Source organism: Hyla sarda, chromosome 8 (genome assembly GCF_029499605.1).
Source record: "Hyla sarda isolate aHylSar1 chromosome 8, aHylSar1.hap1, whole genome shotgun sequence".
Lineage (NCBI taxonomy): Eukaryota > Metazoa > Chordata > Amphibia > Anura > Hylidae > Hyla > Hyla sarda.
Window position 1 is genome coordinate 206,349,917 of NC_079196.1, and position 14,323 is coordinate 206,364,239.

General features: G+C 43.8%; 1 protein-coding gene across 4 annotated transcripts in view; it reads left to right on the forward strand.

Annotated features, from left to right (window-relative positions):
• The window catches only part of TFAP4 (transcription factor AP-4), a 49,156-nt gene extending 35,708 nt beyond the window's left edge, over positions 1 to 13,448 (forward strand). For 3 of the 4 annotated variants that reach the window (XM_056535001.1, XM_056534998.1, XM_056535000.1), the window contains 5 exons: positions 1,925 to 2,023; positions 3,081 to 3,251; positions 3,482 to 3,610; positions 4,282 to 4,446; positions 7,864 to 13,448. In XM_056535001.1, the coding sequence (XP_056390976.1) occupies positions 1,925 to 2,023; positions 3,081 to 3,251; positions 3,482 to 3,610; positions 4,282 to 4,446; positions 7,864 to 8,037 (738 nt within the window). In that variant the 3' untranslated portion in view covers positions 8,038 to 13,448. The remainder of the gene's footprint in view (positions 1 to 1,924; positions 2,024 to 3,080; positions 3,252 to 3,481; positions 3,611 to 4,281; positions 4,447 to 7,863) is intronic. The other variant, XM_056534999.1, reaches the window with a different exon arrangement.
• Positions 13,449 to 14,323: the final 875 nt, after the last annotated feature.

The following is a 14,323-nucleotide window of genomic DNA, read 5'->3' on the forward strand; positions in this document are numbered from 1 at the left end:
TAGGTCGGGGGGGTCACTGTAAATAAATAAAAAATAATTTAATAATAAATAATTTTATTATGTAACCATTGATCGGTGTTTTATTTATTTATTTTTTTAATCCATTCAGATTTCTTCTCCTAAGACAACTCCTTTTTATTGTTGTATCTGTTACAATATATTCAAGTTGCAGTTTTCCCACTGGCCACTAGATGTCAGCTACACTCAAATCAGATAAAGCAAACTCTATTTACAGCATGCGGTGAAGTTGAATGTTTGTTTTAAAGCAGTGTGCCTCCAGATGTTGCAAAACTACAACTCCCAGCATGCCCGGACAGCCAACGGCTGTCCGGGCATGCTGGGAGTTGTAGTTTTGCGACATCCGGAGGTCCACAATTTGCAGACCACGACTTTAAGTTTAGTCCATGTGAATGGATCTCATCTGCATACAACACAGTGACAAAATACTTAGTAATAGAAGTGAAAATATGCATTGGAAAACCAAGGCTTCCCTGGGATTTCTTTGCCTATTTTTCCATAGGGTAAACATATGCCATGTGATCCCAGCCTTGCATTGTGGGTAAGGCTTCAAGGGGTTTGACCTATGGCTGGTAACTTCTGCAAACAATTTACAGGTTGGATTTCCCTGTAGGCTTAGCATGAAAGTTTTGAAAAAAGTCAGTGGTTATTAAAATCCACAGCTAAGGATTTTTGATACAGATCCATTGCAAAATCTGCAACAATTCTTATCATTCCCCATTAAAGTCAATGGGAAAAATCTGCAGCAAATCAGAGCTTTTTGCAACAGAAGTTTTTTTTTTAAAATGGTTCAGATTTAATCATCTAAACTGTGTCCTTTTCATCACAGAAATTTTCTGCATTGTGTGGACCATCCTCTTGCTACTTTTTTGTATTGTTTGTTTTATTTTATATTTTTTTTTATTTTTTCAGTGCAAATCCACTGGAAAATTTCACAGCAATTCCAACCTGTGTGAACTCATTCTTGCAAAAGAATCATGGAAGATTTTTAGCAAACTCCTTCAGTCGTGCTATATGAAAATAGTTTGCTTGGCAGCCCTGAATATGTTCGGGTTGGACCCCCTGCGATCTCCTAAACAGGGCCCCGGCAGTCTGCTGAAAGCGGCCATGCTGACCCCTGCAGGAAGCCGCGGCTGCTGCCCCCCTCCATGCATCTCTGTGGGATACATGGAGGGGGGAGTGTTGCCCGCTGCTCCATGGGGGAGGGGGTCAACACGCCCCCTTCCAGCAAACTGTCAGGGCCCTGTTCAGGAAATCGCGGGGGGGAGGAGGTCCCAGCGGTTGGACCCCCCCTGCGATCTATAACTTATCCTCTATCCTTTTGGATAGGGAATAAGCTATCTTTCACTACACTACTCCTTTTAATATATATATTTACATATTTTTTTTTCAACTTGCTCCAGTAAGTTAAACAAATTTTGTAAATTACCTCTCTTAAAAAAAAATTAGAAAAAAATAAAAAAATTATAAGAAAAAAAATCTTAATCCTTCCAGTACTTAACAGTTGCTGTATATTACAGAAGAAGTTGTGTAGTTCTTTTCTCTCTGACCACACTGCTCTTTGAGGACACCTCTGTCCATGTCAGGAACTGTCCAGAGTAGGAGCAAATCCCCATAGCAAACCTATCCTGTTCTGGACAGTTCCTGACATGGACAGAGGTGTCAGCAAAGAGCACAGTGGTCAGACAGAAAAGAAAAAAAAAAAAAGAACTTCCGGTCGATAATACAGCAGCTGATAAGTACTGGAAGGATTTTAGATCTTTATATAGAAGTAATTTTACAAATGTTTATCTTTCTGGCACCAGTAGATTTGAAGAAATTTTAGAGTACCCCTTTTAACACTGATGGTAAATTTGTAAACTGTTTGCAATCCTCATGTTTTCTTCTGTATTTCTCCTCTACACAGGCAGCAATACTGCAGCAGACCGCAGACTATATATTCTCCCTGGAACAGGAGAAGACCAGGTTACTGCAGCAGAATAACCAGCTCAAGCGCTTCATACAGGTCAGGAGCTAAAGAAATCACTTGTGATCAATAAATGAATTACAAGTTGTCACTGGGTAATGTAGGGCAAAGAAAGTTTGCTCGAGGTTAGCCTAGACCTGAGCTTCCCAACCAGGGTGCCTCCAGCTGTTGCAAAACTACAACTCCCAGCATGCCCAGACAGCCGAAGGCTGTCTGGGCATGCTGGGATTTGTAGTTTTGCAACAGCTGGAGGCACCCTGGTTGGGAAAACACTGGCCTAGATTATGGGTTTGTGCATGCTTTTGTAGCACCAACATTCACCATGGCATAGTACAGCATTAGAATTGCATACTTACCAGTTGATATCCGGCCTCTGATATTTCTTAAGGGAAAACTGACACATACATTCTCCCGCACTATCCTGGTGGATAGTGCGGGAGACGCTGATTAAAACAGGCCCTACCTTACCCCGATCCACCCGGCCGTTCGCCCGCAATTGTATTTTTATTCTATGTGGAAATCTTGTTGTAACTGGCACGGGCGGGGCTTCTGCAGGTTAACTGGCACTGACGTCAGCGCCACTTATGAATATTCACCGCTCCTAACTGGAGGGAGGGGGGGCGGGATGAATATCTTATAAGCGGCACTGACGTCAGTGCCAGTTAACCTGCAGAAGCCCCGACCGTGCCAGTTACAAGATTTCCACATAGAATAAAAGTACATGTGGAAATCTTGTTGCAACTGGCAATGGCGGGGCTTCTGCAGGTTAACTGGCACTGATGTCAGTGCCGCTTATAAATATTCATCATCCCCCCCCCCCCCTCCCTCCAGTTAGGAGCGGTGGATATTCATAAGCGGCGCTGACGTCAGTGCCAGTTAACCCGCAGAAGCCCCGCCCGTGCCAGTTACAGCAAGATATACACATAGAATAAAACTACAATTGCGGGCGAACGGCCGGGCGGATCCGGGCAAGGTAGGGCTCGTTTTAATCAGCGTCTCCCGCACTATCCATTTAGTACCTGTGGATAGTGCGGGAGAAAATATCTGACCGTTTTCCTTTTTAATATAAAGGCCTCTGTCCTTCTTTTTTTTGCAGGAGTTCAATGGCTCTTCTCCTAAGCGGCGACGGGCGGAAGACAAGGATGAGGGCATTGGCTCTCCGGATATCTGGGAAGAAGAAAAAGCAGACGACTTGAGAAGAGAAATGATTGAACTGAGGCAACAACTGGACAAAGAACGTTCCGTGAGGATGATGCTGGAGGAGCAGGTAAATGGTTAATGCATCGATAAGACTTGGTATTGCATGAGGCATGCAGGTGGCATAGAAGATCATACCCACCCTTAAGTTACTTGCAGGTAGAGCGATGCCGGCAGTGTAGGATGGCACAGTAGGCAGAGCGGAGCATTGCATGCCTGTCATACAGCATCTCGTTCCCTGATGCTTTTGTTCTTAGTTTCCCTATGTCAGACTTTCTAATGACCTGATATAACTGGCAGGTGCGGGCTCTGGAAGCTCACATGTACCCTGAAAAGTTGAAGGCTATAGCTCAACAAATCCAGGAAGAGGGAGGGCAGGGACAATCGAACGAGTCACTGGACAGGGGTGACCAACCTCTCCAATCTCAGGTGAGACAGACGATCCTCCCCCCGCTGTAACAGAGCTCCCTTCTGTTCCTTAGCCACCATATTGTCTGGTAGTCACCTGTATTATGTGGGAGGTGGTACCATGCCCAGGAGTTTACTCTGTAATGCCATGTCATTTTATATTTAAAGGGTACCTCCTCATCAAAAAAAACTTTTCATATATTATAGATTAATGTATGCAGAATAACTTCACAATTGCATGTTCTTAAAAAATCTGCTTCTTTCTATTTAATTTTCCACTTTGAAGAAATGACCACTAGGGGTCTCCCTACCAGTCCTGGCAGCAAGCATTTCAGACTCATGCTGGAGTCCTAAACACTACGAGCTGCCAGTCTGCTTTGTTCACAAAGGAGAACACTCAGAGCTGCCAGCCTGCTTTGTTCACAGCCTGTTTGGCTGTGAACAAAGCAGGCTGGCAGCTCTGAGTGTTTAGGACTCCAGCATGAGTCAGAAATGCTTGCTGACAGGACTGATAATGAAAAATATGCTTCTTTCTATTGTATTTTTCATTAACATGCTATTGGAAAGTTATTCAACATTCATTAATCTAAAATATATCAAAAGTTTATTTGATGAGAGGTAACCTTTAATTTCTCTTGTGCCATTTGGTGACTTCCGTTTTTGCATTAACAATATATAACCTGTCCCTGCAGCTCCTGGGATCACATGTGCCCTTGGCGCCTACTCATCACCCCACCGTAATCGTCCCCGCTCCACCACCTCCAACTTCTCATCACGTCAATGTTGTGACTGTGGGACATTCCTCAGTAATCAGTTCTGTGTCCACATCTCGGCAAAACCTGGACACCATTGTGCAGGTGAGTGTTATATAAGATGGGAAGGGGTCTGCAAAGGTGAAATGTTGGCGAGCGATCATTTACCGTGAAGTTTGTGCACCCTTGATATCTTATCGTGCACCATTCTTACACGTGATTTACTCCCAAGCAAGCAGCTTGATTTACACACAAAATGGCAAACCCCTCCCTATATCATCAGGGTTTTTGGTGCAGCATAATATTGGTGCGTTTGCAATAGTAAATCTGTCTGCCACATATACTACTTAAAGGAGAACTGTGGCACAACACCTTTCATTCCCCCTGTGCCCGGGCTGCAAAAATAAAAAATAAAAACTTTAAAGGGGTACTCCAATGGAATTTTTTTTTTTTTTTTTTTTTTAAATGAACTGGTGCCAGAAAGTTAAACAGATTTGTAAATTACTTCTATTAAAAAATCTTAATACGTTCAGTACTTTTTAGCAGCTGTATACTACAGAGGAAATTATTTTCTTTTAATTTCTTTTTTGTCTTGTCCACAGTGCTCTCTGCTGACACCTCTGTCCAGAGCAGGATAGGTTTGCTATGGGGATTTTCTCCTGCTCTGGACAGTTCCTGATACGGTCATCAGGTGGCAGCAGAGAGCACTGTGGACAAGACAAAAAAGAAATTCAAAAAGAAAATAATTTCCTCTGTAGCATACTGCTGCTAAGTACTGAAAGGGTTAAAGGGGTATTCCAGGCAAAAACTTTTTTTTATATATATCAACTGGCTCCAGAAAGTTAAACAGATTTGTAAATTATTAATATTAAAAAAATCTTAATCCTTTCAGTACTTATGAGCTGCTGAAGTTAAGGTTGTTCTTTTCTTTCTAAGTGCTCTCTGATGACACGTGTCTCGGGAAACGCCCAGTTTAGAAGAGGTTTGCTATGTGGATTTGCTTCTAAACTGGGCGTTTCCTGAGACACGAGTCATCAGAGAGCACTTAGACAGAAAAGAACAACCTTAACTTCAGCAGCTCATAAGTACTGAAAGGATTAAGATTTTTTTTAATAGAAGTAATTTACAAATCTGTTTAACTTTCTGGCACCAGATCATTTAAAAAAAAATTCCACCGGCGTACCCCATTAACTCACCTTCCTATGTCACCCCCTCATTGCGCCGATATCGGCGTCCTGTTTCTCCAATGCTGGTCTGCTTCTTGGGCTCGGTCACTCGTACTGCACTCGGTGTATCGCCAGCTGCAGCGATGTCCCGCCTCGGGCGGTGATAGGCTGAGGCATAAGCGTCATGTAAGGGGCCCGGGCAGCAGGGAAAAGGCTCCATTAAGTTCATGGTTCATGGTAACTTGACTTTAGATCTTGGGAAAAACCACATTATCACCTATGTAAAGGGTGGGGGGAGAAATCTGATTGGGGTCCAAACACTAGGATCCCTACAAGGCGTGAGAACAGGGGTCCCTTGTCCTCCTCCTGATGGAGAGAGTTAGGAGTACGGTGCTCTTTAACCTCCCCTTAGAGAGTTAATAAGGCTGAAATGCAAATGCATAATTTACCCTTGTACTCTGGATCAATGAAGGACCCATCAGTTGAACCACTACCAATTGAATATTTATCACCTATTCTTTGTATAGGTGAACGAATTTAGGGGTTATAAAGGAAGATGATACCTTTCCATGCTCCCAGCGCTCTACTTCTGCCTCCCTGTCCTCTAATGATGTGCTATATTGTGCGGTCAATGCACTTTTCATCTGCCTCCCTACGACAGGTAGAAGTGGAGCCCTGTAAGACTATGTTCACACGGCAATAATAGGGGCGGACGTTCCGCAAATGGCAGGCACCGGCAGAACGTGTTCAGCCGGCAATAGGACCGCTCAGAAATGCAATGTCTCCATAGGCGGCAATGCATTTCCGAGCGGATTCCGACATGTCATTTCTTTCGGTGGAGGCCAAATCGGGATTTCCGCGACAGACTTTTCCACACTGGAAATTCTGCCTTGTGCACAGTGCAGCAGAATCCTCTCTACAAGCAATGGGACTTTGCTACAGATTTTCTGTGCTAAATTTTTCCAGAAAAGTTGGTCTTGGGAACATGGCCTAAAACATGGAAAGGTATTACATTCCCCATCCCAGATAACTCCTTTTAAATGGGCACTGTAATTAAAACACATTTTTGCTATTGCACTCCTTTATGGTAAATAAACAATCTTTCTAATGTACTTTGTTAAAACATAAAAAAACGTAAATTTTTTAATTTTTTTTTGTTTGTTTAAAAGAGATGCCACTAGGTGTCTCCCTACTTGTCCAGAGCACATTTCCCCCCCATCTTTTGCACAGACTTCGGACTCCTGCTGGCCTGGCAGAAGTCCAAAATCAGGAAATGCAGTCTGGAGTGCTGAGGGGTGTGTGTGCAGCCTTAGCCAATCATAGCTCGTCTCACACTGAACTGCTCTGAGCTGTGTAGCAGAGTGAGGGAGGAAGTTCTCCCCTGTATGGCTTCAGATGATGTCACGCCTGCTGGGGAACGCCTCTTCCCAGTCTGAATACAGAGCAATATCAAGGCAGAAAACTTAAATCACCCCCAGCCTTTTATTTTTTTTTTTTTTTTTTATAAATCATGTGATGGGGCAGTGAACTGGGAGGATTATAACATTTTACAAAATCATGAGGTACTCTTTAATTTTTGGGCAATACCCTGGTGTTAGCCAGGTTCCCCACTGGTAAACTGATCATTTGTATTCTACTGGTAGCACCCCCAATGAACAGCTGTAATGTATGGGGAGCCTATTAAAGGGGTAGTCCAGTGGTGAAAAACTTATCCCCTATCCTAAGGCTGCGATCTCTCTGTACGGGGGCCAGGCTCTCCGGCCAGATAGCGGGTGTCGACCTCCGCACGAAGCGGCGGCCGACACGCCCCCTCAATACATCTCTATGGCAGAGCCGGAGATTGCCGAAGGCAGCGCTTCGGCTCTGCCATACAGTTGTATTGAGGGGGCATGTCGGCCACCGCTTCGTGCGGAGGTTGACACGCCCCCTTCCCGTGGGCTGTTGGGGCTCCGTACAGGAGATCGCAGGGGGCCCCAGCGGTCGGACCCCCCGCGATCTCAAACTTATCCCCTACCCTTAGGATAGGGGATAAGTTGTTCACCACTGGACTACTCCTTTACGTTCATATGGTGCATTTTTTCCCAACCAGTGTGCCTCCTGCTGTTGCAAAACTACTACTTCCAGCATGCCCAGACAGCCGAAGACTGTCCGGGCATATTGGGAGTTGTAGTTTTGCAACAGCTGGAGGCACACTGGTTGGGAAACGCTGATATAATGGATGCAGAGAACCACATGTTGTAGCCACTTTCCTAATTGTGTGTGGACTTGAGAATTCCCTAGTTTTCTTACTTTTTAGCTAAACCTTTTATTTTTATTTAAAAAAAAATTTTTTTCTTTTTTTCCCTGTTTCCACCAGGCCATACAGCACATAGAGGGCACACGAGACAAACAGTTGCAGGAAGATGAGCAGCGAAGAGCGGTCATTGTGAATGTCTCGCGCCCGGGCGACGATTCAGACACCGCGTCGGACACAGAATGCGACGATAGCGAGGCAGATCAAAACAAGGATGACGCAATGGAGGACCCCTGACATCTACTGCCCTTCCCACGACTGGGCGAGAGACTGGGGGAACTGGAGGGAAGGAAGCTGAGAGGGTACTTGAGGGAGCACAGTCAGGGGGTTGCTCCCTGCCAGGCTCCTTCCCCAATCTGTAGGGTTTATAGGGTGGTCTACTGCTGACCGCAAAAGATACTGTACTGAGGTTGTTGAGGGAGAAAAAGGGTAAAAGCACTAAGGGGTTGTCCTGGTCTGTTAGACAAAAAGGAGGAGTGTCATTGTGGTAGGGGTGCTTACATTTTTTTACAGATATATTTTTCCTTTATTATTCTGTTCCTTAAATTTACAGCAGTCCCTGAATTCACAGAACATAAATTTCCTTTTTACGCCTTTTCCCAGCTAAAGGGGTGAAGGCCTGCACTTGAGAACGAGTCCCTCGGGTCAGTATATAGGTATACGAGGAATAGTCCTGCCTCCCAGGAGACAGTAGGTATGGGATTACCAGTCACGCCGTACCAATTTATACCTTTATAGATACATTTTTATACTTCTATATTTTATAGAGCTCTTCTGTATATAATAGACCTATATTTAACACCGGTTTCTTATAAAGAGGCTCGGTTGGGACAATGTTCTGGATAAAGCTTAACAAGCCCCGATTTTTTTTATTCTGCGATATCCTTGTCAACATAGTTTCCTATTAGAAGAAAAAAATTAAAACTCTGTACAGCGGTGTTTCCCAACCACGGTGCCTCCAGCTGTTGCAAAACTACAACTCCTAGCATGCCCGGACAGCCGAAGGCTGTCCGGACATGCTGGGAGTTGTAGTTTTGCAACAGCTGGAAACTGTCGTACAGCCCATACATTTTTTTTTTTTGTTTGTTTCTTTCTTTTTGGAGAACTGAGATTTCTTTAGGATCTTGCATTCTAAAAATGTATAATAACTTTCATAAAGTCTTAGGGACCCCCCTTATGTTTAGAGCTGTACATGAACAGACCATGCAAAGTCTTAGCACTACATTCTGGCTTCCATATTTTGATTTTTATTTGCTTTTCTGTTTGCTGCTGTGGCCTTCAATTTCTTATTTTATTTTTTTTCTTCCCCCCCCCCCCCCCCCCCCAAGATCCTTTCCATCTGTTCTGAATTTGTATATAGTTTAAAAAAAAACAAAAAACTAAAACCTGGGATACACGGTGGGTTTATACTGGCAGGCAGAGTCGCAATCTTCTATTTCCAAATTGCTAAAAATTTTACTTCGCTACATCTACTGGCCAGAAGCAATGTTGAACTTCTTCTTTTTTCCAAAACTATAAAAAAAAAAAAAAAAAAAAAAATAAAACAATATTGAATATTGTTAAATTTAGGTTTTACATTGAAATTTCACTTATTTTTGGATGTTCAATTAGTCCCCGTATATAACGGAAGGGTGGCAGCTTAGGCAAAATGAAGCCTAACGTTTTGTTATGGGGTATCCATCACCTACAGACAATCCAGGTACATTTTTGGGCTATAGGAAGCAGTCTTTGCTGGTTGCTGTTGCTGGTTTCAGCGTCTGTATTATGGCTGCAGGTCTAATGCCCAAAAAAAAAATGGCAGCACCGAAGTGATCAGGGCCTGGCCTGGGCAAAACGTTTATAGGGAGAGGGTGAGAATCGGCATCATAGTGGGGCCATTTGTCGCCACCATAAAGAACCATCCCTGGCAACGCAGCCATCCCCCTGCAAGTGGGAAAAGAAGTAACAGACTTTGTCGCGAGCATTGGAAGAACTCTATTATAATTATAGCTGCTGAAAAGATACAGACAGGTGTTTTTCATACAGCGGCCTCTGCAGGAGGGGAGGTAGTATCACATGCCACTTTGAGGGTATACATTATGAAATTCTGAGTGGACATTCTCAAATCAGTCGGTGCTGGGACTTGCTCCATATCAATTGACGGCAATTGATTTCCGAGCAGATTCTGCTGAAAAAAATTACATATTGGTTCATTTCGGCAGAGTCTAGAATAAAAAAAAATAATGCAGTGGTGTGGCCGAATCCTATTGAAAACAATGGGAGGCTGCTGCATCGGAATTACCAGCCAAATTTCTCCATGTAAATGTATCCTCGCAAATGAGTTGAGCAGTGTTTTCTCAGGTAGAGGTAAATTCTATTAGGTATTAGGATGTAGAGACATGGGTTGTCCAATTTGGGCAAACCCCCCCCCCCCCCCCTTTATTTTTTTTAATCTCCTTGTGCACCTTGCTTTAGGGTATCTTCTCACTGAGTAATTGACAAAGAATAATTTTCAGTCAGGAAATTTTAATAAATCTGCCATCTTCTGCTTGTTGCGGAATATAAAGAGGAAGTCGGGAGGAGGATTAGGAAATTCTGTGGAGGAAGTTCAGCCACTTTGGGGTTTTTACCGAGAAAAAAATCTGCGTTAATTCTGCCTCAAACTAACTTTGTCAGAAAAAAAAAAATAAAGTCCCATTGACTTCAATAGGCTTTTACCATTGGATTCTGCCAGAATGATGAACCCATTTAGGGTGCATTCCCACACGGCGTATTTGCTGCGTATTTGCTGCTGCATATTTTATTTTCTCTGTTGATGTCAATGGGTAGGAAAATACGCAGCACCAAATACGCAGCAAAATACGCCGTGTGGGAACGTACCCTAAATCTTCTGGCGGAACACTGTTCGGCATCAGAATTTTATCTGAGGAACTGTGTGAACAGAGAGGTGGAAAGACCATTGAAGTCAATGGAACTTAAAGGTGTAATTGGAGCTGAATACTGGCGCGAAAGTACTCAAGTGAATTCCTAGTCAGTTCCTCGGTGTGAACCTACCCTTATGCAAGTGCATGTTATGGATGGCCGTCGGCAGTATGGCTCTCTGTTGCTTGTCCTTTGAGACAAACGGGTTGCTAGGCTTTTAAAGAGCGGTTGTCAGGTAGAGTCCCTAGCAACCAGTCAGTATCAAATTCAGGGGACAGACCAAGCTTGCTCTTCTGTTTTTCTAGCTGTTTTATCGATCTCGTATATATTTTAAGCCCACAAAATGACTACCTCATTGCTTGTAGATAAAGGATACTCTCTCTCAAAGGGATATGCAGTTACATATGAGGACGGACTAACTGCTTCTTTGTAGGCCGAAGCCTTCATTTGCAGTAGATTGGGGGGGGAAATGAGACGTTTTGCCAACCTTTTCATTATAAAGTGGGATCAGCAACTCGGTGGGCTGACATAGACATTTGTAATAAAATGATTGCTGGGTTAAAGGGGTACTCCGCCCTTAGTCATCTTATCCAAAGGATAGGGGATAAGATGTCTGATCGCTGGGACCCCCACAATCTCTGTGCAGCACTTGGCCTTCGTGTAGAACGCTGGGAGTTGGCGGCGGGGGTCGTGACGTCACGGCCACGCTCCTCGTGACCTCACCCCCTCACTGCAAGTCTATGAGGGGGCGTGGCTGCCGCCACGCCCCCTCTCATAGACTTGCAGTGAGGGGGCGCGGCTGTGACATCGCGACGCCCACTCCAAACATTCGGGAACTAAATGTTCCGGACGCAGGGGCAGCGGAGTACCCCTTTAAGACATTCTTTATATATCCAAACTGTGGACCTCCCAGATGCTTGAAGTTGTAATTTTGCAACATCTGGAGGGTCACTGTTAGGAGACCACAGGCTTAGTGGAGACTTCCAGATCATATGAGGCATGAAGCGCCTCTGAAGAGTACATAGACTAGGTTCTAATACTTGTAATGGATTCTTCACTATGTCATTCCAGTAGGACTTGCTATAAGTAACCCCTTTTGAGTTTTGGCGCCACCTTGTGCCAGTGCATTCTTACATTTGCACCAATGAGATTTGATGGCGGTGTGGTTAGATACGGAAGATTCTGTACGTGGAGGTGCAGGCTCTAACTATACACCTCCGCCGTTTACTTCTTTATCCGGGTTTTTTTTTTGTTTTTTTTGCATCATAAGCACTTAAATGTCATTTTTTTTATTTTATTCTTTCTATTTTTGCCTGCTAGGGATAATTCTGCCAGTAAGGATGCTAAATGTTAGACCGCTGGCGCCTTCCTTCTCGGTGGCGGCTGAATGAATTACATGCTGTGACTTACAGTGGTGAATGCAGTTTATCCAGGCACTGACCCCCTATAGTTTTTATAGCTATATATATTAAGAGGTCCTGTTTGTTGCATTTAAAGGGGTACTCCGCACCCCTAGACATCTTATCCCCTATCCAAAGGATAGGGGATAAGATGTCAGATCGCCGGGGTCCTGCTGCTGCTGGGGACCCCCTTGATCTACCATGCAGCACTCGCCTTTAGCGGCTTCCGGAACCGCTGGAGGTCCTCAGGCTGAGTCCATCTTGACCACGAGGACTGAGCATATTGACGTCACGGCTCCGCCCCTGTGTGATGTCATGCTCCGCCCCCTCAATGCAAGTCTATTGGAGAGGTGTGACAGCTGTCACTATGCTCCGTCCCCGTGATCGCCAGTAATCATACCCGGAGCGAACACTCTCCGGGAACTGATTCTAACGGGGTGCGGCGTGGAAGATAAAGGGGGTCCCCAGCGGCGGGACGCCCGCGATCAGGCACCTTATCCCCTATCCTTTGGATAGGGGATAAGATGTCTTAGCGCCGGAGTACCCCTTTAGCATACGTTGCACTGTATAGGCCAATGATTTCCCAACTAGGCTGCCTCCAGCTGTTTTAAAAACTACAACTCCCAGCATTCCTGGAGAGACAAAACTGGTATATGCATACAGTGGCATAGGTCACAGATAAGTTCCCATGTAGCCAAAAAATAAATATATATAATATAAAATTAATTTTGTTTTTTTTTTTGTAGAATCTTAACTTGGTTTTTCTACCAACCAGAACACTTTCTATGGCTTCTGCCAGGTAAATTGGGGGACCTATGGCCATGTTCAAATAATGCGACGAGAACACATCCTATGGCGGCAAAACACGGGCAGATGTTTTTGTTGTAGTCTCCTTATACCCTCTATTGATTGAGGCCCATCAAACTGATTCCCATGGTATCTTTATTCCTATCATTTAAATATTTTGGATGTGCACACAAGGGCATATTCCAATCTCTTTTTTTTGTATTGATGGGAATTAAAATTTGTAAAAAAAAATAAAAAAAATAAATAAAATAAAAAGGTAAATTCTTTACCACTGTAAGTCACATCATTACTTCTCAGCACACGGAACAGGAACACGCCGCAGCTTTAAGACTCGTCCCCGCCCATTCCCAGCACTCCTCCCCCTCTTCACCTTACGATCGATCTTCCTTCATAAATATATATATATTTTTTTTTTTACCATTTCAGCTCTTGTGTTTGAGAAAAAAAGCTATTTTATATTTTGTTAAGAAAGTGACCTAAAAAAAAAAAACCTGCAAGGCGTTAGCCTTTGTAAAGAAACAAAATAAAAAATGTTTGTACTTTGTTTTTTAGAAAATGTTGTCTTGTCGTTTTTATTATTATTAGTCTTGAGTGTTCCTGTGATTTTTGAATCTACTTGGGGGAGATATATCAAAATCTGTGCAAAGGGTAAGTTGCCCATTGCAACTAGAGATGAGCGAACTTATAGTAAATTCGATTCGTCACAAACTTCTCGGCTCGGCAGTTGATGCCTTATACTGCATAAATTAGTTCAGCTTTCAGGTGCTCCCGTGGGCTGGAAAAGGTGGATACAGTCATAGACTCTTTCCTAGGAATGTATCCACCTTTTCCAGCCCACCGGAGCACCTGAAAGCTGAACTAATTTATGCAGGATAAGTCGTCAACTGCCGAGCTGAGAAGTTCGTGACGAATCGAATTTACTGTAAGTTCGCTCATCTCGAATTGCAACCAATCAGATTGTGTCTTTCATTTTGAGGGGCCTTGTTTAAAAAAAAAAAAAAAAAAAAAAAAAAAAAAAAAGCTGGCTGGTTGCTATTGGCAACTGGGTAACTTTTCCACTGGACAGATTTTGATAAATCTCCCCCTTCTATGTCCAAAGTCTTAGGGGATAAGATAGGGGATAAGATGTCTGATCGGAGGTCCCGCCGCTGGGGACCCCCCGCAATATAGCATGCGGCACCTGCCTGTTTTTTGTCCAGGAGCGTCTGGGTCGCGACCACGGGAACGGAAGTCCGTGACATCATTACTCCGCCCCCCCATGTGACGTCACACCCCGTCCCCTCAATGCAAGCCTACTTTGATGGATTTTTGGTTGCAAATCTCATACAACTTTGCTTGCATCGCACTCAATATATTTGTTTTTGAACTCCTAAAGCGTAATTCTAATAATCGTGCAGACAGGTCGTTAAAAAAAA